The 25,650-nt window shown below is 38.1% G+C and overlaps 1 protein-coding gene across 1 annotated transcript in view; it reads left to right on the top strand.

Moving 5' to 3' along the window:
* Window positions 1–25,650, top strand: part of GPR158 (G protein-coupled receptor 158) — a 567,445-nt gene that overhangs the window by 482,368 nt on the left and 59,427 nt on the right. The window contains exon 6 of the mRNA XM_049881810.1: window positions 15,071–15,180. Within this exon, the coding sequence (XP_049737767.1) occupies window positions 15,071–15,180 (110 nt within the window). The remainder of the gene's footprint in view (window positions 1–15,070; window positions 15,181–25,650) is intronic.

Here is a 25,650-nt window from a genome sequence, read left to right as displayed (position 1 = left end):
CAAAAAATATTTTGTATTCTGAATTAAATAAAATCTCTGTTTCTAATGGCCTTTCATTACCACTCTGGTTACCAGTTCTTACACTGTTTCTGTCCATGACCCAAAGAAACTGAATCACTAAATCATTAATCATGTTCAGGGCCCCTTTGTTTCTGGGCTCGTCCAATTCTCCAGAGATGTGTTGTTCACCACACTGACAGTTGTTTGAGCTTATAGCCTAACTGCATCTTCCTTTTAGTCATATTTTAGGAGGGGATCAGAAAAGCTTAACTTCGAAACAGTTTGGCAGTTTCTGAAAAAGTTTGACATAGAATACCATATGACCCAGCAATTGCACTCCTCAATATATACCCAAAAGATTTGAAAGCAAAGACCCAAACAGATACTTGTACACGAGTGTTCATTGCAGCATTATTCATAATAGTCGAAAGGTAGAAACAACAAAATGTCCATCAGCTGATGAATGGATAAAGAAAATGTAGTATACACATAAAATGAATGGAATATTATCAAACCATCAAAAAGGGAATGAAGTTCCAATACATGCTACTACATGGATGGACCTTGAAAATATTGTTCTAAGTGAAATGAATCAGATACAAAAGGACAAATACTGTATGATCCCAATAATATGAAATATCTAGAATAGGCAGTGCATAGAGACAGAAAGTAGATTAGTGGTTAACATGGGCTAGGAGGAGGGAGGGGATCGGGAGTTAATGCTTCATGGGTACAGAGTGTCTGTTCAGAGTGATAAAAATTTTTAGAAACAAATAGTGATTGCATAACTTTGTGAATATCATTAATGCTGCCTATTCGTACACTTAAAATGATTAAATAACAAATTTTATGTTCTAGTTTACCACAATTTAAAACAAAGATTTAACTTTATACTCCCATTATCTGTCTGGATTAAACTGAAAAATTCAGTTATCCTATGCTGCCAGGCTTCACTCCCTGTAATTTGCCTAGTTCAGGCTGCCTTTGCTACTCAGCTGTGGGCCATGGAACAGCAGGATCTTCATCCCCTGGGAGCTTGTCAGAATGCAGAATCCTGGGCCTCATCCCAAGTCTGCTGAAATACAGTTCGCACTTTAAAGAGTGATTAAATCCCCAGGTATACATGAAAGTGGGAGAAGCACTGTTCTAAGCCCCTGTCACAGGAGAGGCCCCTGTGCACCATGCCTTCACAGCAGCCCTGCTTCTAGGCCAGATTCCACCCCTTCGTCAAGTCGCTGTCATCCGCCGAGAATCGGTTGTAGTAAGTATAATGTATACAAGGCACCCCACTAGTTGTGCAGTGCACACACTGCGCTGCCATATGCAGAGTCCCCGCCTCACAGTATAGTCTTTCAAAAAAAATAAAGTAATTCCCAGAAATTATTTCATTGTACTATCCATACTTCTGGAAACCCTGGTGGCGTAGTGGTTAAGTGCTACGGCTGCTAACCAAAAGGTGTGGCAGTTCGAATCCGCCAGGCCCTCCTTGGAAACTCTATGGGGCAGTTCTACTCTGTCCTACAGGGTCGCTATGAGTCGGAAACGACTCGACGGCACTGGGCTTGGCTTGGGCTGATCCATACTTCTATCACCTTTAAAGGCTCTAAATTTATTTTGCTACTCCAGACTTAATATATGGTACTCCCCCCAAATCAACTTATTCCTAATGCTTAAGATCTTATACTTGTTCAAATGTATCATGACATAAGTATATTATTTACCATTTATTGAGCACCTGAAACAGATATTAGAGCACCTCCTTATTTTGAATTTACTTTTTTTATTATAGAAAATTTTTAAAATACATGCAGACCTGATACTAAAGCACGGGAATCACTGTCAACACTGTTAACTTTGTGGTGTGTGTATGTGTGTATGTGTGTGCATGTACACATACATATGCAGGAAATATATGTGTGTGTGTGTATTACATACACATGTATATAAAAATAGTATGTGTGTGTATGTATATTTTCAAAATGAATCATTGGTTAATACACATTTGCAATTTACGGTAACATTTTTGAGCTGGAGCCTAATAATAACTTATGCCCATTTTGGAATATGATCCTTTTTTCATAATAACCAAACCAAACCAAAGTTAACTGTAAAACTTTGGTCGCAGTATTCACCACTCTTCTCACTGGTTTGTGGTTTTCTCTCAGAGGAATATAGTTTGCTCATAAAGGCATCAGGAAGAAAACAGGAAACAGGCCCATAGCTTCAGATGGTTTATTTTGTTTTGCCTTTACTTTTTGGCAATTATACAGAACATAATTTTAGGATGGGCCTCTTAAGAAGAATAAGCAATACAATATATTTTTCCAGTTATGTGCTTGTATCTCTAGCTCCTTGATGCCCTGCTTTCTGGAATAAATCAAGGGTGTTAAATTAAGTGCAATAAGCGGGGAATTAGGTGTACTTTCATTTAAATATGTATACAGGCAAATTTTAAGCATAGACGATATCACATTGTATACTCTATGTACACTTTGTATCCTGCTTATTTTCCAGTTAACATAAACCCTGAGAGCTTGTCCACATTCATTAGTATTTTTGAGAATATGATTGTTAAGGATGGTATTATCTGTCATAAGTAACGTGCCATAATTATTCTTGACCAAAGCTTTATTGCTTTTGTACAAATAAACTGAGAGGTGGTAAGAATTTAAGACCCAAAAAGTCGTTTGGTTCTATGTTATTTATGTTCTTTAGAATGGAATATTTTGTGAAGTGCCTTTTCTTGTGGAGAAATGAGGGAGTGAGACTAGAGAGGATACCCATACTCTCTAGCATGCAGCCCTCCCGGCGCTCCCCTTTCCACCTTGCTGTAATTTTCCTTAGGCAGCTAAGTACCATGTTTCGGAGTGCTGCATCCTGGGAGTTCTAATCTAGGAATAGATGGAGAAAAGAGGAGATAATGGGGGAAGGGTAGTAATGAACTAGCTGTCTAGAAGGCTGCAGTTCTGGCTGATGTAGAAAGTAGTCCCAGAACAGTTGGTGCATGACCAAGGATTTTTCTATTTGTTTTCTTGGGGTTTGCAGGTCTTATTCTGATTCAGAGACTAAGGAATGTGACAGTTTGTTTAAAAAAGGTGATTGTCATTTAGTATCATTAACCAAGCAGTTAATGTGGAATCATCACAAAGACTTTGGGATCTTGTCATCTCGGCCCTCAGTTTTCAGAGCTGTAGCCCCTTTTAATTCCTTTTTGTATCACTAGGTATATTATATCGGAAATTTTGGAGAGGCTGTACCAAGCATATCTCATCTGCTATCACAATAACCCAAAAATGTTGCTTTTAAAGTTTATATTTCATTCTATTAATTTATTCCTTTTTTGTTGTTTTGAAGTAATAGGAACCAAGTAAAAGGAGCAAAGCTCTAAGTTCTAGATCATGGTCGTGTAAACACATGATCACAATCACAGTGTGTTGTAATTACATAAATGTATAGCTGTATTAAGTACTTTTTATTTTTTGTAGTTTTGAATCCAACTTCAAATAATAAGTTAAACATTTACAAAATAAGCATTTTCATTCTGAATATTTCTTATGTATGGAATCAGATGTCCTGCAAGATATAGAAAAATCATTTAAAAATACACTGTCAAGGGCTTTGAAAATACTTAGTTTATCTTATTTTTCCTGTATAAAAGTGATGTAATATACATAAACAAACAAACAAAAGAAAAACCCATTGTCAACAAGTCAACACCAACTCATAGAGACCCTACAGGACAGAGTAGAACTGCCCCATAGGGTTTCCAAGGAGCGCCTGGTGGATTTGAACTGCCAACCTTTTGTTAGCAGCTGTAGAACTTAACTACTATGCCACCAGGGTTTCCACTGCTTAAATAACTTTTCAGCAGTGGAAAGTTATTTAAGCAGCCTCTCACCTCAAAAGATATCAAACCTAGATAAAGTGTGAATATACGAAGTGTTAATGGGTTAAATACTGTTTTTTTTAATAGATTAGGTATTTCCAAGCATTACCTTTGTGGGCTGTCCTTCCTCGAGATCTGATATCAGCTGAATTCATCACTTGCTCAGTAAGGATTGTTGGTGGCGTAATAAACTTGTAGGGAGGAGAGCCCATTGAAAACGTTTGACTGATGAGCCTTGCCCTTGTCCTAATCAGAAGGAAATTATTGATATGGTACAAAGATCCCAGAAGTCTTTCAAATCCTTATCAAAGGGCAACTTCATCCACAAATATCTAGTCACCTGTATCTAGCATCATGCTCCCATTACCCAGTAATCCTTTTATAGAAATAAAACTGTTTTTCACACCCTCTACTGACAGAAACATCAAAACGTGTAACACATCATTCACTTATAAAATTAGTTTAATTGACAACAAGTTTCACCAAACTGAAGCAAATAACACTTGGCAAGTCAATGAGGACAGCAGAACTGCTGTGCTCAACACTAGTAGGGAACTGCCACTTAGATTCTTAAAATAACGGGAGAATAATAATATAAAAACCATACCAAAAAGAATCGGACGACATTCAACAATTTCGGGAGATAGCATATGACCAAGAACCAATGATACCGAAGGAAGAAGTCCAAGCTGCACTAAGGCATTGGCAAAAAGCAAGTCTCTGGGAATTGACGGAATACCAATTGAAATGTTGCAACAAATGAATGTGGCGCTGGAAGTGCTCACTCGTCTATGCTAAGAAATTTGGAAGACAGCTACTTGGCCAACATACTAGAAGAGATCCATATTTGGGCCCATTCCAAAGAAAGGTGATCCAACAGAATGTGGAAGTTATTGAACAATGTCATTAATATCACATGCAAGTAAAATTATGATGAAGATGATTTAAAAGCAGCTGTGAAGTACATTGACAGGGAACTGCCAGAAATTCAAGCCGGATTCAGAAGAGAACATGGAACAAGGGATATCACTGCTGATGTCAGATGGATCTTGGCTGAAAGCAGAGAATGCCAGAAAGATGTTTACCTGTGTTTTATTGACTATGCAAAGGTATTCAACTGCGTGGATCATAACAAATTATGGATAACATTGCAAAGAATGGGAATTCCAAAACACTTAGTTGTAAAAAAAAAAAAAAAAAAGTTTTTTTTCTTTTTTTTTTTTTTAGTTGTAGTCACGAGGAACTGTACACAGACCAAGAAGCAGTTGTTCAAACAGAACAAGGGGATGCTGCCTGGTTTAAAGTCAGGAAAGGTGTGCATCAGGGTTGTATCCTTTTACCATACTTATCCCATCTGTATGCTAAGCAGATAATCCAGAAACTGGATTCATGCGACATCAGGATTGGGGGAAGACTCATTAACAACCTGCAGTATGCAGATAAGACAGCCTTGCTTGCTGGAAGTGTAGAGGGCTTGAAGCACTTACTGATGAAGATCAAAGACTACAGCCGTCAGTATGGATTACACCTGAACAAAGAAAACAAAAATCCTCCCAACTGGACCAATACGAAACATCATGATAAATGGAAAAATAGGCTGAAGTTGTCAAGGATTTCATTTTACTTGGATCCACAGTAAATGCCCATGGAAACAGCACTCAAGCAATAATTGTAAGGAATGCGCAGGATAGTTCTGTTGTACATAGGTTCACTATGAGTTGGAACTGACTCCACCGCACCTAACAACAACAATAATATAAAAAATAAATCATATAAATTCTGTTCTTCTTCATATAGCCCAGCTTCTTGGGTTATCTGCTTAGCATATAGATTGAATAAGTCTGGAGAAAGGATACAACCCTGACACACACTTTTTCTGATTTTTTCCTGTTTCTTTCAAACACTATCATCTTCCCAGTCACCCAAGCTTAAAATCTTTACATTGATTGAGTTGCTACTCTCACTACCCTAGTTACATTCTTCTTTACCTTTTTCCCTGCAACCTTATTTTTCATTCTGTAAATACAGTCGTGCATCACTTAACATCCACAATACGTTCTGTGAAATAGGCTGTTATGTGATTTGACTGTGTGTGAGCACCGTATTACATACAGCAATCCATCGGTTACAAACATCCAACTTACTTACAACCAGTAGTTACAAACCAACCCCTTTAAAGCCTATTTTATTAAAAATTCAACATACATACACTGATTTATAATAAAAAATGGGCCCTACTTTGCAACATGCATCAAAATATTATTATTATTATTATTATTATTATTACTGTATTATGTTAAAGATGTTTTAGTGTATCTGGAAGTGTTTCTTTAATGTTTTTTTATGCATAGAAAGATACACTATATACTATGACAAACATTTGACTAACTGACATTAGATATGTCTGCTATGTTCCATTCTTCAATTGGGATTTCTAAGCTCTGTTATAATCTTATGAGACTATGAATATATATGTAGTTGGACATTCCCTGAACAGGGATTATGTGGCACATGGCTTCATTTTTTAAGCTCTTTCTATGTGCCAGGACTCTGCTGGTGCCAGGGTTATAGTAGTGAACAAGATAAACATGGCTGTCACAGAAGCCACAATCAAATAGAGGTGAGAGACCAGTAAACAATGAAGTGTGACCAGTGCTACGATAAAGGATTGTGTGCTAAGCCATAGGGAAGCCTTCCTGAGGAAAGGGATATTTGGGCTGAGGCCAATCAAGGGAACAGGAGTAAGCCAGGTACAAGTGAGGCAGTGGGGCTGTAGAAGGAATATCCAGTCAGAGGGAAAAGAATATGCAAGGAGTAGAGGGGTTAGGTAGGTGGAAAGTATTGATGTAGTAGAGATAAGCTGACTTAGACTGTGAAGGGTCTAATAAGCCTTTTAAAATAAATTTCACTTTTTCCTAAGTGCAAGGTCCTAATCAGGGAGACTGAAGTAATTAGAAATATTATACAAGTAGAGCATTCCTGTGAAACCTTTTGAAAACCGAAATGGGGTAAAGCGAAGAAAACAAGTACCATTAATTTATAAGGGAATTTTTTTTTGAGCAATCCCAGACCCAAAAAATAACCTACCAAATCATACCAAGTAACACATAAAACCTAAATAACACTAACGTATAGTAAAAGCAGGAATGATATGATGCTCACAGACACAGTTCAAAGCTATGGTGGCTTGATGCTGAGATGTTGGGTGTAGTTCCTGGGGAAGGAGCTTGGCGATGCCACTCTTGCAGCTGGGGTTGCCCGCTGCTTCTTTAATGGCTCCCTGCAAAATAAATGCTGAATGCTATTTTTTGCTTTTTTCCATAAAAGCAAAAATCCTCTTCGGATTTCTTTTGGTTAGCAACAATAGATACTAATGTAGGTCTTTGGTAAAAGTGAAGAGGCATAAAGCAAACTGTCGAGAAGTGAAGCGTACCTGTACTAGCTGCCATTTGGACAATGGAATAAAGGGAGATGATGGGATAAGACGTAGGAAAAGGTTCCGTGGGGAAGATGACGAATTCAGGGTGTTTTTCCAGTCTCTTTCCCTCCCATAGCCCAATCATCCTGTTACATTTTACTGCCAGATAACTCCCTGAAACACAGTTCTGATCTCGACTCAAAGAATTTTAATGGCATGCCAACTGCTCATGGAATAAAATCTGAATCCCTCACCCTGTTACTCAAAGCTTCCAATGATCCAGCCCCATCTCTCTTGTAAAGCTGTGTTTTCAATTCTCCTCTTTAGTCTTCCTTGCTGTAACCAGACACTTCATTCTCCATGCTTTCCGACACCACGCCTTTGTCTTTGACTTGATGTCCCTTTCCTTTTTGCATGCACACTTCGACCCTGTTCCTTGCTCAGATGTCTTCCCTTCCAGGAGACTCCATTTGTATCAACTGAAAGTAGTTTCTCTTTCCTCTGAATCCCCATTATAATTCAATTCACAGTATGATGGCACTTGTCACTTTACCCGTGGCCTAGAGCTATTTAGAGAAGCAGGATAGTGCTAGTCTTATAAACATTAACTCTGCAATCAAACTGCCTGGATACAGATCTTGTCTCTGACGTTTACTAGCCCTGTGATTTAAGCACATCACCTAAATTCTCTGTACCTCAGTTTCCTGTTCTATAAAATGAAAGTCTTTGTTTTCCTTTCCAGGTACCATTGAGTTGACCCCGACTCATGGTGCCCCCATGTGTGTCAGAGTAGAACTGTGCTCCTTAGGGTTTTCAATGGTTGATTTTTTTCAGAAGTAGATCGCCAGGCCTTTCTTCTGAGGGGCCTCTGGATAAACTTGAACCTCCAACATTTTGGTTAGTAGCCAAGTGCATTAACCGTTGTACCAGCCTGAGGCTCCAAAGTAAAAGTACCTGTCCTATAAGGCCTTGTGAAGAGTAAACGAGCAAATGTATGAGTAAAAATAGTGTCTAGTATATAGTAAGTGACATATATATATATTTAGAATGATTATACTGTTGTTTTTATTATCTACATTAATATCCACTCTACTAGATTATAACTTCTTTGAGGACCTAATCCACATTTGATTTATTGTTACGGTTCCCAAATCCCCTATTGCTTTGCACAAGAGTAAACAGATGTTGAATATGTGAATTAGAATCAGTGATTAGTGAACACTCACCTGGAGGTTCAAATAGTTATTTTGAAGACAAGATTTTCTTTATTAAATTAGCAAAAATAGATGACAGAGTAAGTATTTATTAAGTGTGCATCTTCTGTGTGTAAAGCACTCTCTGTGGGATATACAGAGAGGCATGCCTTTTCCAATTTTATGTTTGACTTGAAGAGACACATGCAGAGATAACTAAAATATAAGAGAGAGTAGAAAAAGCACACAGTCAAAAAATACATGTAGAATTCAAAAGAAGGAATGCCTCAAAGATGTTATTGAGATGATGAGATGTAATTACTGCAGTGAGAATGGTAACTTTCAGAAGAAAGCATAAATAAATCAACTCTCCTAACGATGTTGTCGTTGTTAGTTGCCATTGAATCAATTCCAACTCATGGCGACCCCATGTGTTCTAGGGGAATAGAACTGCTCCACAGGGTTTTCCTGGCTGTAGTCTCTATGGAAGGAGATCACCAGGCCTTTCTTCCATGGCACTGCTGGGTGGGTTCAAACTGCCAGCCATTTAGTTAGTAGCCAAGTGCAAACTGTTTGCCCCACCCAGGGACCTATATGTTGAACTGCTTAACAGACACTATCACAACTTTATTGCATTTAAACTTCAAAACATCCCCATGCAGAAATATTATTACTGCTGTCTTCATTTTACAAATGGGGAAACCAGAGTGCAGCAAGGTAAGATTAAGTAATTTGTCAAAGTCACACAGTGAATAAAGAATAGAGCCAGGACTGGAACCCAAGGAGACTGGCCCCACAGCCACCACCACACTGCATGGCCTCTGGTGCTCCCACACTAGGAATTCCACTTCACTAGGAGGTTAGCAGTTTCTAGTAATATGCTTTATTATGTTTACTAGAAATTCATTTTTTGATTACTTTTTAAACTTATATCTCATCCATATCTGAAAAAAAATTGACTATTGTTGTTTATTTCTAACATAGTCAGTCTTTCACGTACAGTAACAAGTCCTCAAATTCTCACCAGTGAATTAAAAGTTTAAAGCTATGTTTGTAGCTCCCAAACATGTCAAGAGCAATTCCTTCTTTTAAAGTAAAAAAGTATGCAGACTTCTATATTATAGTTTTTTTTTTGTTTTTTGCTTTTGCTTATTCAGCAGAGTATGGTGAGCTACAGAAAACTTCACAATAACTCTGAAGGGTTTGCAGCCCTCAGGAATCCATTGTTCTAGGAAAATATCTAAGGCCATTTCTAGTAGAAATATTTGTGATTCTGTATTCTAGACTTTACGTCCTTGTCTCTTTAGTTTCTAATTGGTCATTTTTCTCTGCCCTAAGTAGGCACACACATGCTCCCCTAATCCCTTAATCTTTTGTAAGATTTCTCTATTTGGTTTCCACACCCCCAGCCCAAGCTTCTCCTTCTTTCTTCAGCTCAGATTTCTTAGTAAGCAATACAGCTTGCTTTGCAGAACTCATAGTTACCATTGGACTCCTGTGCAAAGGAAATATGTCTAAAATTTATGAGCCGAAACTTAGGGAAAAAATTATAGAATTTTAACTTGTTTTTTGAAAATAGTGAATAATGAAGGTTTTTTGGCTGAATTCAAACAATTTTCTGGTAAATTAAATGCTGAAAGACAACCTTTAGCTATATGTTTTCAGCATTTAAAATAAAAAAAGAACCAAACCTGTTGCTGTCAAGTCGATTCTGATTTACATGGACCCCGTAGAACAGAGTAGAACTGCCCCACAGGGTTTCCAAGGCTGTAATCTTTTTTTTTTTTTTTTCTTTTTCAAAGGCTGTAAGCTTTCAAAGGCTACAGTATCTTTCCTCCACAGAGCAGTTGGTGGGTTCAAACTGCTGACTTTTCTGTTAGCAGGTGAGCACTTAAACCCTGTGCCACCAAAACTCCTTATCTCCAGCACAGACCTAGTGAATTAAAAAATTAAAGGTAAATACTGTCTATAAGTGAAAGAATAAAGTTAGGAATTGTTTATTTTACTTCAAGTACACAAAAACTTTATCATTTCCTCTGTCTATGTTGTTGATAGAAACCCTGGTGGCATAGTGGTTAAGTGCTATGGCTGCTAAACAAAGCGTCGGCAGTTTGAATCCGCCAGGCGCTCCTTGGAAGCTCTGTGGAGCAGTTCTACTCTGTCCTATAGGGTCGCTATGAGTCGGAATCGTCTCGACGGCACTGGTTTTTTTTTTTTTTTTTTTTTAATGTTGTTGTTAGGTACCATCGAGTTGCAACTCCTAGCAATCCTATGTACAACAGGTTGAAACACTAACCAGTCCTACACCATCCTCACAATTATTGCTATCTTTGAGCCTATTGTTGCAGCCACTGTGTCAGTGCATCTCACTGAGGGTCTTTCTCTTTTTCACTCACACTCTACCAAGCATGATGTCATTTTTCAGGAACTGGTCCCTACTAATAACATGTTCAAAGTACATGGGAGGAAGTCTCGCCACCCTCACTTCTGAGGAACGTTCTGGCTGTACTTCTTCCAAGACAGATTTGTTCCTTCTTCTGGCAGGCCGTGGTATATTCAACGTTCTTTGCCAACACCATAATTCAAATGCACCAATTCTTTTTAAGCCTTCCTTATTCATTGTCTAGCTTTCACATACATATAAGGCGATTGAAAATACCTTGGCTTGGGGTTTGGCTCACCTTGGTCCTGAAAGTGACATCTTTGCTTTTCAACACTTTAAAGAAGCCTTTTGCAGCAGATTTGCCCGATGCAATACCTCATTTGATTTCTTGATTGCTGCTTCCATGTGCATTGATTATAGATCCAAGTAAAATGAAATCCTTGACAACTTTCATATTTTTTCCATTTATCATGATGTTGCTTATTGGTCCAGTTGTAAGGATTTTTAATTTCTTTCTGTTGGGGTGTAATCCATACTGAAGTCTGTAGTCTTTGATCTTCATCAGTAAGTACTTCAAATTCTCTTCACTTTCAGCAAGCAAGGTTGTGTCATCTGCATATCGAAGGTTGTTAAGGAGTCTTCCTCCAACCCTCATCCCATATTCTTTTTCATATAGTCCAGCTTCTCAGATTATTTGTTCAGCATACAGATTGAACAAGTATGGTGAGAGGATACAACCCAACGCACACCTTTCTTAACTTTAAATCACACAGTATCCCCTGGTTCTGTTCAGAATAACTGCCTCTTGGCCTAAGTACAGGTTCCTCCTGAGCACAATTAAGTGTTCTGGAATTCATTCTGTCCAATTTTATTCATAATTTGTTATGATCCATACCATCAAATGCCTTTGCATAGTCAATTAAATACACATAAACATCTTCCAGGTATTCTCTGCTTTCAGCTGAGATCCATCTGACATCAGCAGTGATATCCCTCATTCCATGTCCTCTTCTGAATCCAGCTTGAATTTTTTGGCAGTTCCCTGTTGATATGTTGCTGCAACCATTTTTTTTAATTATCTTCAGCAAAATTTTACTTGTGTGTGATATTAATGATAGTCTTCTATAATTTCCACACTCTGTTGGATCACCTTTCTTTGGAACGAACACAAATATGGATCTCTTCCAGCTGGTTGGCCAGGTAGCTGCCCTCCAAATTTCTTGGCAGAAATGAGTGAGCACCTTCAGCACTGCATCCTTTTGTTGAAACATCTCAGTTGGTATTCCATTAATCCCTGGAGCCTAGTTTCTTGCAAATGCCTTCAGCGCAGCTTGGACTTTTTCCTTCAGCACCATCAGTTCTTGATCATATGCTACCTCTTGAAATGATTGAATATTGACAAATTCTTTTTGGTGCAGCCGGTCTGTGTATTCCTTCCACCTTCTTTTGATGCTTCCTGTGCCTTTCAATATTTTGCCCACAGAATCCTTCAGTAATGGAACTCGAGGCTTGAACTTTTTCTTCAGTTACTTCAGCTTGAGAAATGCCAAGCATGTTCTTCCCTTTTGGTTTTCTAATTCCAGGTCTTTGTACATTTCACATTTGTCTTCTCGAGCCACTATTTTGAAATCTTCTGTTTAACTCTTTTATCTCATCATTTCTTCCATTCACTTTACCTACTCTGTGTTCAAGAGCAAGTTTCATAGTCTCTTCTGACATCCATTTTGGTCTTTTCTTTCCTGTCTTTTTAATGACCTTTTGCTTTTTTCATGTATGATGTCCTTGATGTCATTCCACAACTCTTCTGTTTCAGTCATTAGTGTTCAATGCATCAGATCTATTCTTAAGATGGTCTCTAAATTCAGGCGGGATATAGTCTAATTATTCTAATTTTCTTTAGCTTTAGCTTGAATTTCATAGGAGCAACTGATGGTCTGTTCTGCAGTTGGCCTCAGGCCTTGTTCTGACTGATGATATTGAGCTTATCCATCGTCTCTTTCCACAAATGTAATCAATTTGATTTCTGTGTATTACATCCGACGAGGTCCATGTGAATAGTCCCTGTTTATGTTGTTGAAATAAGGTATTTGCAATGAAGAAGTTGTTGGTCTTCCCAAATTCTATCACATGATCTCCAGCATCGTTTCTGTCACCAAGGCCATATTTTCCAACTACTGATCCTTCTTTGTTTCCAACTTTCGCGTTCCAGTCACCAGTAATTATCAATGCATCTTGATTGCATGTTTGATCAATGTCAGACTGCAGAAATTGGTAAAAATCTTTAATTTCTTTATCTTTAGCCTTAGTGATTTGTGTATAAATTTGAATAATAGTCATATTAATTGGTCTTCCTTGTAGGCATATTGATATTATCCTATCACTGACAGCATTGTACTTCAGGAGTGATCTTGAAATGTTCTTTTTGATGATGAACATGACACCATTCCTCTTCAATTTGTCATTCCTGGCACAGTATACCATATGATTGTCCATTTCAAAATGGCCAATACCAGTCCATTTCAGCTACTAATGTCTAAGATTCCACGTTCTTATTGTTAATGGATGTTTGCAGCTGTTTCTTCTCATTTTGAGTCGTGCCACATTAGCAAATGAAGGTCCCCAAAACTTACTCCACCCATGTCATTAAGGTCAACTCTATTTGAGAAGGCAGCTCTTTGCCCCCCTACCCCCCACCTCATATTTTCAGTGCCTTCCAACCTGAGGGGCTCATCTTTCAGCACTATATCAGACAATGTTCTGCTGCTATTTATAAGCTTTTCACTTTTTTTCAGAAGTAGAGTGCCAGGTCCTTCTTACTAGTCTGGAAGCTCAGCTGTAGCCTGTCCCACCATGGGTGACCCTGTTGGTATTTGAAATACTGCTGGCATAGCTTCCAGTATCACAACAACATGCAAGCCACCACAGTAGGACAAACTGACAGATTAGTGGGAGCTTCTCTCCATATTGATTTTTAACTTTATTTCATTTTTCTCTGACACTTTTGTCCAATCTTTTTCCTAGTCCCAGAGGATTTTATCCTGGTAGTATCGTCAATACCTTAGTTTAATATCTTTAGTAGAAATATTTGAGAAGCACCAATACTATTATTTGTACTACTAGAGAGAGGTGCTCCATTTGTAAGGTATCTGCAAGAAAATGTCAGCATCTGCTCATGTCTCCTGGCTGTGCTTTATGTTTTTCAATGTGCACATCTCTGGTATGAAAATCAAAAATAATACTCAGTGTTTTGGCAGTGGATGTATGTTCTGTTGTGATGACCTTGATTTCAGCAAAATCAATTGAGGCCAAAGAGTCTACCAGCTGCTCCAACAGAGTATAAGTCTGAATTTTTCAACAACATCAATCATCTAGCACGATACAAAGTTCCTTAACCAGGGCCAGTCCAATTCTTATTCTCTGAGTTCTTGCTCAAAACCACACAGAAGCATATGAAAGGTAGTAGAGTGCCTTGCATATACCTTTTGATCATCCCCCTGGAATTGGCCACTTGTTTCTTTGTGGCCCCATTAACTTAACAGATGTTTATCACAGCACTTATGCTACTTTAATGTGGTTTCTTGTTTACATGTCCGTCTTCCAGCTAGACTATGGGTTCCTTGAGGGTGAGGATTTGGTCTTTTGTTGGCCCTTGTATCCATAACACCTAGCACAATACTTAGTCCATGGTAAATGTTCAACATTTGTTGAATGAAAAGTCTGGAGTGGGAAGTGTAGGGTAATTGAGCAGATTACTGAGTTAAGTAATAACTCTGTAGTAGTAGATTGTTTGTGGGTAAAATACAATGTAATCTTGTCAAGGCTGTTTTAGACAGGAGAAAGGTATTGCTAGAAGTACGAAGGTGGGAATGAATGAGACTCAGGTGGAAAATGGCAATGGAAGCTGGCCTAGCTTGCCTATGTTGGGAACTAAAGAAAGGTAAGTTTGGACATGCCAAAGACTTAGAGACAATTGATAGAAAATCCTAAAAGTGGTATTTAAAAAATTATGAATGGTTCTTCACCTGAGGAATTTATGATCAAAGTAATATTTTAAAGTATTGCTCAGATGGGTGTGTGCTTATATCAAAATCCATTGTATAAAACATCAATCACATCATGAAATATTGATTTTAGTCTCTGGGTCATCAGTTGATCTTCAAGGTCTCTGTCTTTTTCTTCTCATCCCCCAGGTTGTTATTTTGTACTTTGAGCCAAGCACATTTCGCTGTATTCTCCTAAGATGGGTTCGCCTTCTGGGTTTTGCTACTGTTTATGGAACCGTCACTCTCAAGCTTCACAGGTACCTTAGGCTTCATTAGTTTTCATTCTCATGGGAGGGTTAAAGTGTTTGCTTTATCAAGTAAGTATAATCTGGTTTAGTTACTTACATGGTTTAATTTAAAAATTTTGGACAGCAAGGTAATATTTTTCTTTTTTTTTTTTTACTTTAAAGCAATATTTTTTTTATTCACTGTTAAAATTTTTACTATAAGCAACCAGGGTCACATAAGAATGTGTGTCTAAATTTTTGTATGAGAAACTAACTCAAACTGTAAACTTTCACTTAAAGCACAATAAATTTTTTTTTTTTTTTTTACTACAACTGAACTGTTTGAACAAGATGCTTTAGTAAAATGTTAGACATTGGTTATGTAAAGTGTTAATTCTGAACAGAAAATAAATAAATTCTGAATGTGAAACAATATTTGCTAACTAGGAACAGGAAGGAATACATAGACTATATACCTGAAATAATAATACAAGTCCAGAGTCACCATAGAACCCTGTGTAGTAGAATTCAGCAATATGCTTACGTGACAAAACCTGTTCTCCAAGCTGAAGTTCCATGCTCCAGGGTAATCCTGGGGATATTTGATGGATGAAGTTAGTTCAAAAAAATAATGTTCTTGGCATTCCTCCTTAATCAGTGTGCTCCAGTGATTACTGACATTCTAAATTGGAGTATACTGTAAAATCCTTGATACCTAGTTTTAAATCCACCTATTTTTAACACGTATGTGGTAAATATCAGGATTCAATGAACTGCCAGAAGAATGAACAAATCTATCTTGGAAGAAGTACACCCAGAATGCTCCTTAGAAGCAAGGATGGCAAGACTTCGTCTCACATACTTTGGACACATTATCAGGAGGGACCAGTCCCTAGAGAAGGGCAACATCCTTGGTAAAGTGAAGGATCAGCAAAAAAGAGGACAACCCTCAACAAGATGGATTGACACAGTGGCTGCAACAATGGGCTCAAGCAAAGCAAAGATTGTGAGGATGGCGCAGGACCAGGCAGTGTTTTGTTCTGTTGTACATGGGGTCACTATGAGCCAGAACTGACTCAATGGCCCTTGACAACAACAACAAATACCAGGATGAAAGAGGCATGTGATAAATTACTTTTTCACAAAGGCTAGGGATAGCTGGAAATGATTCCAAGTCTTTCCCTTGCCTCCTCTTTCCATGTTTTAAAGAAAGTCCCAATGTAGTAAGTGGAGCCAAAGAGCATAAAAGACAAAAAATAAATTTCTCCTTGAAGTGAGGATCTTACCGTTGAATCCCTAGTACCTAGCCGACTGATACACAGGAGGTGTTTAGTATATAATAGTTGATGAATGCAGGAATGAAAATGTCAGAATGTAGGCCTGGAAGGTGCTTTCCACAGTTCTTTTCACACACAGTGCATTTATATTCCCCCGACTCACTGAGAACAACACCAGTGTTTCCTGAAGGGTGTGGAACACATAACACTGGGGTCTCCAAGAGGATGTGTAATGGGACACAAATGCAGTATTAAATAACACTGAATTATATAATGAGAAAATTATTTCCGTAAGTGTTTCCTTTCAAGCCTTCTAATTATTTCCAGGAGAAAGATTAGTTTGGAGCTTATAGGTCTTTAACACCTGCCCAACAGTTTTTAATCTTCCTTCATAACAAAGAGAGATCAGGCTTCAGGCTCAGCTTGCTCAGAGCTTTCTCCACCAATGCTATGTGTATAAAATGAATTAGCATTATCTTGCTGTACTTATTTTTATCGTTACTTTCTAGTTATGCAAAGTAATAGTGGTTTTTCATTTGAAGTAGCAATATAAAATTTCTTTCAAAATATTTTTAGGAATAAATTTGAAGAAAATATAAATGTGCCCAGATACAGCAGGAATTTTGAGGGTGGTATGCAAATGATTGGAATTTGGTAAACTAGGTTACTTTGCCATCTCTTTATTTTAAAGACTGGAATTAAAACTATTTTCTCTCTGAACGTATATGTCTAGAAGCCATTGCAGTGGAGAATTCCCCACTGAAGGCTTAAACTGAGTGGAAACTATGTCTAATTTAATGAGCTGTATCATTCTTATCCTACCTGAACCATATGGCTTTATTAGTATACTCTGTTTTGTTTTTTTTTTCTTATTGCTTAAATTTGATTAATTCCAGTATCATTTAAGTCTGTAAACTGAACAGTCAGCATCCCAGAGGAATGTGGGCAACTTGAAGTAAGGGGCTGGCTAAACCAGCTTTGTATCCCTCATACTTAATGTTGTGCTTTGCCTATTCATATATTCAGATATTTGCTGAATAAATGGGCGGATGGATGGTTAGTGAAGGGAGCTTTAAGAGCTGTTTTTGGTTGGTATTTTTTGGAGTCCAGCAACACGTGGCCTTGAAGAAAGGACTTTTAAGCCTTTAGTAGTAACCTAATAGAGAGGAAAAGTATGAATCCTGACAAATATGAATTTCAATTTCAATTCTTCCATTAACTATTTATACAACCTAGAATACATTTCTTTAACATCTGAGACTCAATTTCCTCATCTGTAAAATGGTTTATTAACACCTCACCTATAAGGCTGTTATAAGAATTAAGCATGATTTGAATATAGGTAAATATATCTAGTAAGAATTTTTGGTTGCCAGCCACAGTAACTGACTACAGCTAAATGAAGCCAAAATGGATTTCTCTGAGAGTGTATGAGGAAACTCACAGAATAAAAAGGAAAGCTAAGAAATCAGGCTTTGAAAGGACCTGACCTAGGGTAGCTTTAGGGATCTAGGTGACATGACCTAAGGGGTGATGTCTCCTGCATGCCACAGCCACATTTTCATAGGAATTTTATTTTTTCATTACAGGATAAAGAAATAAAAGTAAACCATACCTCTCTAGGCAAGAAGTCCTAAGGGAATTTTGGGTGCTGATACATAAAATGATCATTATAGCCCCTTGAGAAGAGAATAGGAGAGAAAGAAGGCCTGAATTTTTGTTTTATTTTAGCCGTTTCTCTCAAGTCTTAGAATTATCAAACATTTCTTCCTTCATCTCCTGGTCTCTCATTGACTGATTGTGGTGTTTACAGAAGTCCTGTAGTACTGAACATTTGAAGTAAGTATGAACAAGGAAAAGGATCTCCCTCTGTCATCAGAAATGGTACTGTTAGCTTGGAATGGGAATTTAAAAGCTTTGTTCACTTTTTTCCAAATCTCCCCTGTTTTTCTTTGGTGGTCTCTTCCCACATGTGAGAGCCATACAGCCAAAGACTACCCTCCCCATACAAAGGAGCATCACAAAATAATCCTTTGTTTATGAATAATGCAACACAGGGGCGTTACAAGGTGAGGATGAAGGTGATTCAGGGAGGGGTTTTTTATCACTGACATTGTTTAGAATCGCCACCACGTGGTAGTAATAAAAGGCGGATCGGCTTTTAGTTGGCCTTATTATTGCCTTAAATTCTCTACAGAGAATGAGGCCTTTGTTGCCTGCACCAGGGCAGACCCATCCCCACTGCCTACCTCTTTGGAATACCACGGATGCCATGCAATCATGTGAACCTGAAATTGTTCCTTTCCGAAGAAAGAAGAATGGTACAGGTTTTAGCTAGCTCAGTATGGATTATAAGGAAAATAGGGCTGAAGTAGTAAAAAGTGAAGAAGGTTCATTTATTAAAAAAGGAATTTCCTACAGCGACCACAGATAGGTTTGCCGTAGTACTTCAGTGACGGAGAGCGGGTGTGAGAGAATACCCAGCACCTCTGTGAATGCGGGGCTTCACAGAATACTTGCTAAGCTTGTATTTTGTTTTGTTTTGTTTTAACTTGGGGAGGCAATAGCTGTCTGCTAAGTAAAGCCAAGTATATTTCCGGGAGGCAAAATGAGGAAATGTTTTTAAGTGGAAGGGGGTGGAGAAAGATTAAAAAACTTAATGTTAAAAGAACATTTTCCTATTCCCTGTAATATGGTTTCTGAAAACACATTGCCTTTCCCTCTTTCTAAGGCTAATCAAGAAGAGACAAAAGACTTTTTTTTTTTTTTTTTTGCACTACATTTAAAATGAATATTTAAGCAAGCTGTGAAAAGCCTTCTTCTGGCTCTGGACTAGGGGTTTTCATTTCATGCATTATTCAGCATTCCTTGCTCTGAATACAACGCATAGCGGTTTTCTCTACTCTGCTCATTAGCACCAAATATTTACAGTTTCTGGGAAGGTTTATTTTTTATATTTTTTTAGTTTGTTTCCCAGTAAATTTGAAAAATGTCTGAGAGGTATTTATATTTATTTATTTAACGTATTCAGGGATATGTAAAACACTGTAACATGCCTTAAATTTTAAAACAGCAAAAGAAAGAAAAGCAAGTGTGAGGCAATATGTTGTTGTTAGTTGCAGTGGAGCTGAGCGCTGGTGGCCCAGTGGTCAGGAGTTCAACTGCTATCCAAAAGGTCGGCAGTTTGAATCCACCAGCTGCTCCTTGGAAACTCTAAGGGGCAGCTCTACTTTGTCCTGTAGGGTCACTATGAGTTGGAATCAATTTGACAGCAATGGATCTGGTTTGGTTTTGGTTTGATTCTGACTCAGGGTGACCCCAAGTGTTCAGAGTAGAACTTCACTCCATAGGGTTTTCAAGGCTGGGACTTTTGGGAACAGATCACCAGGCTTTACTTCCAAGGTGCCTCTGCGTGGGTTTGAACAGCGAATCTTTTGATTAGTAGTAAGTAGTCTAGAGCTTAACAATTTGTGCCACCCAGGGACTCCTTGTGGCAATAAAGAGAACCTAAGAATGTACACTAAACGAAGATTGTCTCCTTTAGTTTAACTTGTGATAACTATTTGGTAGCAGGGAATTAGAGAAGGAGCCTTAGGAAAATACCTGAGGTACAGTTATGTGACCATGCTAGTAAGTGCAGGAAAACCCTGGTGGCATAGTGGTTAAGTGCTACAGCTGTTAACCAAAGGGTCGGCAGTTCGAATCCGCCAAGCGCTCCTTGGAAACTCTATGGGGCAGTTCTACTCTGTCCTATAGGGTCGCTATGAGTCGGAATCGACTCGACAGCACTGGTTTGGTTTGGTTTTTTTTTTTAAGTGCAGACCCATTGGCCTTAACAGACCACTGAACGTGTTGATAAGCCCTCATTTATTAGAGTCAAAAAATAACAAGCTTTGCTTTTAAGTGACTAAGCTTGACTATGAGCATGCACCAGACTCTTCTAAAAGTTTTGTATTTGCCGTATTGCACGGATGAATGGGAATTTAAGAGCCTAAGTCATGACCCAAAGCATTTTTAAAACAGGCGTAACCAGTTGTGCATCCCAGCCAAAACAATGTACCCATACAGCATCCTTAGAACACATAGCTGTGGACATTGTGATTTAACTGGGAAATGAGAAAAGCTTAACATACAGACCCTGGCAGCTGTGGTTTCTCACCTTTGCTGGCTGCCTACTCTGGGATGTAGAATAATTTCAAATAGAGAAGAATTGTATATAGTGGCATTTCTTAAGAACCACATTGCACCAGAGAAAAAGAGGTTCATTCTTAATCTTCTGAGGAAGGTCTGTTTTTCCCTGTCAGTGAGTCTGCTGTTTGCACAGGTAGCTAAGCAAGTTCCAAAGCCAGAGAATATTACTTAGGCTCAGAGGAAAGGTGGAAAATATCTGAGCCTTCTTTCACACCCCCATGCTTTGCATGTACTAGAAATAAACATGCTCAAGATGAATTCTTAGGGAATGAAGATTTTAAAATTGACATTTCAGAACTATCTCCAGTACTGACATTTAAAAAATTTGGAAAAAAAAAAGAAAAGATTTGTAAGTGATATTGACTTTCTGTTTTCCTGTGTCTTCCATAGTTAAGTGCTACCACTGGGCTTTCTGAGATTAAGATCTAAACAAATCCTATAGAAACATTTTTACCACTTTTAAATTGTGTTTCATGAAAGAAAAAGATTAAAAGTCATTTGGCCCTCAACAGATATAAATTTACTTCATAAATTCATTAAAGAAACGGTGTTGAACGCATCATAAAGACCTATGCTAGTGCGCAGAAGTATTTGTTTGCTATCCTGAGTCTCAAGAGTCGGAACTGACTTGATGGCAACAGGTTTGGTTTGGCACCCTGATTCTAGCTATTCTCAGAAACTCTTTGTGGTTATATACCTTAGCTTTGCAGAGCCTACATTTTGTCTTTTTTTATCTCTCATAAGCTCAGAAGCACCTAAAAGAAGAAGTCCCTTGGCAACACCTTGAGGAACAAGCCAGTGGCCCCTCTCTCGTCTCCTTCCTGCATTCATTTCCCTTTCCTGCCATACTTGGACTCTGTCTGGAGCTGCAGAGTCTGATTCCCCAGGGACCTTGCATATTCCTAGCCATTGCAAATGGCTTCCCCCCAAACCGTGAAAACAAAACCCTCTACACTCCAAAGAGTTACTGTTTAATTGTAAAATCTCTCGCTAGCTGTCTTAGTCATCCAGTGCTGCCAGAACAGAAATACCACAAGTGGATGGCTTTAACAAAGAAAAATTTATTCTTTCACAGTCTAGTAGGCTAGAAGTCCAAATTCAGGGTGTCAGCTGCAGGGGAAGGCTCTCTCTCTCAGTTGGCTTTGAAGGAAGGTCCTTCCCATCAGTCTTCCCCTGGACTAGAAGCTTCTCCACACAGGAATCCCAGGTCCAAAGGACACGATCTGCTCCCAGTGCTTCTTTCTTGGTATGAGGTCCTCCACTCTCTGCTTGTTTCCCTTTCCTTTTGTCTCCTGTAAGATAAAAGGTGGCGAAGGCCATACCCCAGGGAAACTCCATTTACATTGGATCAGGGATGTGACCTTAGTAAGGGTGTTACAATCCCACCCTAATCCTCTTTAACATAAACTTGCAATCACAAAATGGAGGACAACCACACAATACTGGAAATCATGGCTTAACCAAGTTGACACATATTTTGGGGGGACACAAATCAATCCATGACACTAGCTAAAGAATAAAATCATTTCCTCTGCTTATTCCTTCCCAAACTGGCCTCTCCAAAGACTTCTTATTCTTATCACACTGTCATGTCCTCAGCTGAATGGCCCTACAGGGTATTAATTGTATTGGTATATACATATCACTTTCAGAAGCTAATTAAAGATATCTGCCCTAAATCGCTCCATTTATAGATTAATATGTTGTTTAGTCTCCTCATGAAATAAAACGTCGGGGAAAAAGTATATTGATGAATGATGGCTTTTATTAATTAGAGGTCTGTATCTTAAAAAAAAAAATTTTATTTTTTTATTCTTATAGAACCTCTAACATCAATGAGTACTTTTTGAATAAAAATTGAAATAAAAGCAAAATTCACTTAAACAGTTCTTTTTCAGAACATATTAATAAGATATGAATAAAACAGGAATTTATCTCAAAAAACGATGGAGACTTAAAACATTACTTATTTTGCTGGCTTGATCTGTTTGATGGCCCATAACTTTGAAATACACTTTATTTTACATGTACACTCAAAGCTTGTCAATCCTGAGCTCCTCTTCCTTAATGTTTTTTTTCATTTTATTATACATGCTCTAATTTCTCATTACAACATTAGTATTTTATGTGCAGATTTCTGGAAGGAAGGTCTATTAGAATATATAGTTTATGGGCTGTGTCCCATATTTGAGACATGGGATTTTGTGATGCCTGGATTGTTCTGGTTTCAACTGTTGTACATGTGTATGTGCATGTGTGCACACGTGTGTGTGTGCGAATCAACTTTTAAAGTACTAATAAAAACATACCTGGTAATTCAGAACTGGTAGTTATCAGACGATAGCTAGTAAACACTTTATCCTCATGTTCTTTGTTAGCAACTGTATGTCCAAATCTTATGTGGCCTCTAGTGGAAATAGTAGTCTTTTATGCAAAGTAGACATGAGGGAGTAAGTGGAAAATAAGAGAAAATCATTCATGCAGCAAAAAGGAAGAGCAGCTGGGCGTTTTTGAAGGCCGAGGTGCGGCAGCCTGTTTCTGCAAGCTGTCTGCTGGTGTCACCTGCTTGCTGCTGTCATTTGCTTGCTGTTGTCACCTTCTTGCCCTTGTCTGATCCCAAAGGCAGAGTCTAGACTTGTGCTGCTGTGTGGATACACCTGTTCCCCTAATACGGCATCGGCTCACCAGGACTCTGGTTACTCCGCTGCCTCTTTATTGGTATTTACCTGTATTCAGTTCAAAAGACCTGAGTTGAGCTAACAAGGAATTTAATACTAGAAGCTCAGCTATTCTCATGGTTTTCATCTTGCCATGAATACAATGAGATGCTTATTATAGAATTTAAGAGTCATCTGTGGAATTTGTGTTGAGAATTCACATGAAGTGGTTTGGAGAGAATCGTCCCACATCTTTTTGCTTGGACTGCAAGCAAACCTATATAATAGTCTGCATTACTTTATTTGTGTTCTAATCATTCTTGTTGTTAGCTACCATCAAGTCAGCCCCCAATTCATGGCAACCTCCTGCACAATGTGATGAAATGTGTCCTGTCCTGCACCATCCCCATGCCTGGTTGTGGGTCAGATCACTGTGACCCGTGTGGGTTTCCATCAGCTGATTTTCAGAAGTAGAATACCAGGCCTGTCTTCCTAATCTGTCTTGATCTGAAAGCTCTGCTAAAACCTGTCTGGCATCATTGCATCACACAAGTCTGCACAACAGCAGTCAGAGTGATTCTTCTGAAATCTAAGTTAGCTGAAGACACTCCTCTGTTCTGTTCTCTGGTTTTCCATCTAACTAAAGAACAGCGTTCAATTTGTATGAAATTTCCAGAACAGGTAAATCATAGAGACAAAAAGGAGATTAGTGGTTGCCAGGGGTTGGAAGATGGGAGAATGGGGAGTGACTGTTAAATCGTTGCAGGGTTTCTTTTGGGAATGATGAAAATATTCTGTTGCACAACATTGTGAATGTACTAAAACCCACTAGATGGTAACTTTAAAATGGTTAATATGGTGAATTTTATGTGATGTGAATTATGACTCAATAAAAAATATATAATGGTTCTTATTCCTCCAGAAAAGGGGAGAGCTCTTTACAATCTCCAGTTCATTGCAGTCCCCTCTGTTGTAGCCCTAGAGTGTCATCAGTCACCTGGCTATGGTTTCCTTCCCCTGGCTTTGCGTGTGAGACTCACCAGATTTAAAACCTGGGTTCTGCACTGGTTTATCTGCAATGTGACTCTCTTAAACTGATGTACACCCTTCCTTATTCACAAGAGTTTGTTGTGGCATCTGAGAAGTATAAGAAAAGATGGATGAAATCGATAATCCCTGGTGAGGCAGTGGTTAAGCGCTCAGCTGCTAACTGGAAGGTCAGTGGTTCAAAACCACCAGGCACTCAGCAGGAGAAGGATATGGCAATCTGTTTCCATAAAGATTTACAGCCTTGGAAACCATGTGGGAAAGTTCTACTCTGTCCTATAGGGTCATGAGTCAGAATTGACTCAGTGGCAATGGGTTTTTTATACCATGGCTGATTCCCTAAAATAGAGGTCAATAATTCTAGTCGACCTCAAATCAGATCTTCTTTATTTTAACTTGGCATAAACACCTGTTTCCTAAACCACATTCCTTTGAAATCCTGGCACTATTGCAAATACAGGACCTTTTCATAATAATTGAATGCTTGTGCCCCAAATATGTTTGGTTTTGAAAACTTTAGAATAAAAGCTTTCAAAGAATCATTTAACTGTAGATATTACTATTCCCTCCCCACTGACTCCCACTCCCAGCTGACTAAAAAAAAGTTATTCTAATAATAAGCAGGTGAGTCATTCTGAAGATGAAAGTGAAGAAATCATATTATTAAAAGTTTAGGAATTATGTGCTTGTTTTTTTCCTTATGTTTACAGTAAATATGAATTCTAGGACCACCTTCTGCCAAGTACCTATTAGAATAGGTCTGCCCTCATATTTAGTACTGATTAATGAGCAGAATTAATTTTAAATTAAATATCATTCCAGAATTAGGTGTTTTTAAAAGGTAGTGTTTCCCTATTTTATATAACATTTTGGTATTCAAGAACATGATTTCAAATAAACTCTAAAAACAATTTATTACAGGTAGCTGCCTAAGAACATCATTATTTAAAAGAGCAATTATATTGCAATCCCAAAAAGGAAACATTACTAATTGCATGTTTTTGTAATTTAAAATATCTTAAACGAAACCAGTTCAAGGTTAACTTGTGATCTGTTCTTACCTTTAGGTCTAACTCAAGAAATAAGTCAATCACCTAAAAGTGCTCCCTGGGGGTACTCTGAGGAAAGCTGTTTGAATCTGTTTTCTACTTAATCATGATTGTCCAGATTGGAATGTGGTAGAAATTATTAATAGCAAAAATTGTTTGTCTTTCAAAGGGAAATTCCAATCTAATTCTGTAAGACCTGATGGTCTGTTTTTTCAGTCTCTTTAGGACACATTTACAGAGAAACAATGATGCCAGACCACAGGGGATGACAAAAAGATG

This window comes from Elephas maximus, chromosome 4 (assembly GCF_024166365.1).
Source record: "Elephas maximus indicus isolate mEleMax1 chromosome 4, mEleMax1 primary haplotype, whole genome shotgun sequence".
Taxonomy (NCBI): domain Eukaryota; kingdom Metazoa; phylum Chordata; class Mammalia; order Proboscidea; family Elephantidae; genus Elephas; species Elephas maximus.
This window is presented reverse-complemented; position numbering and strand designations above follow the sequence as displayed.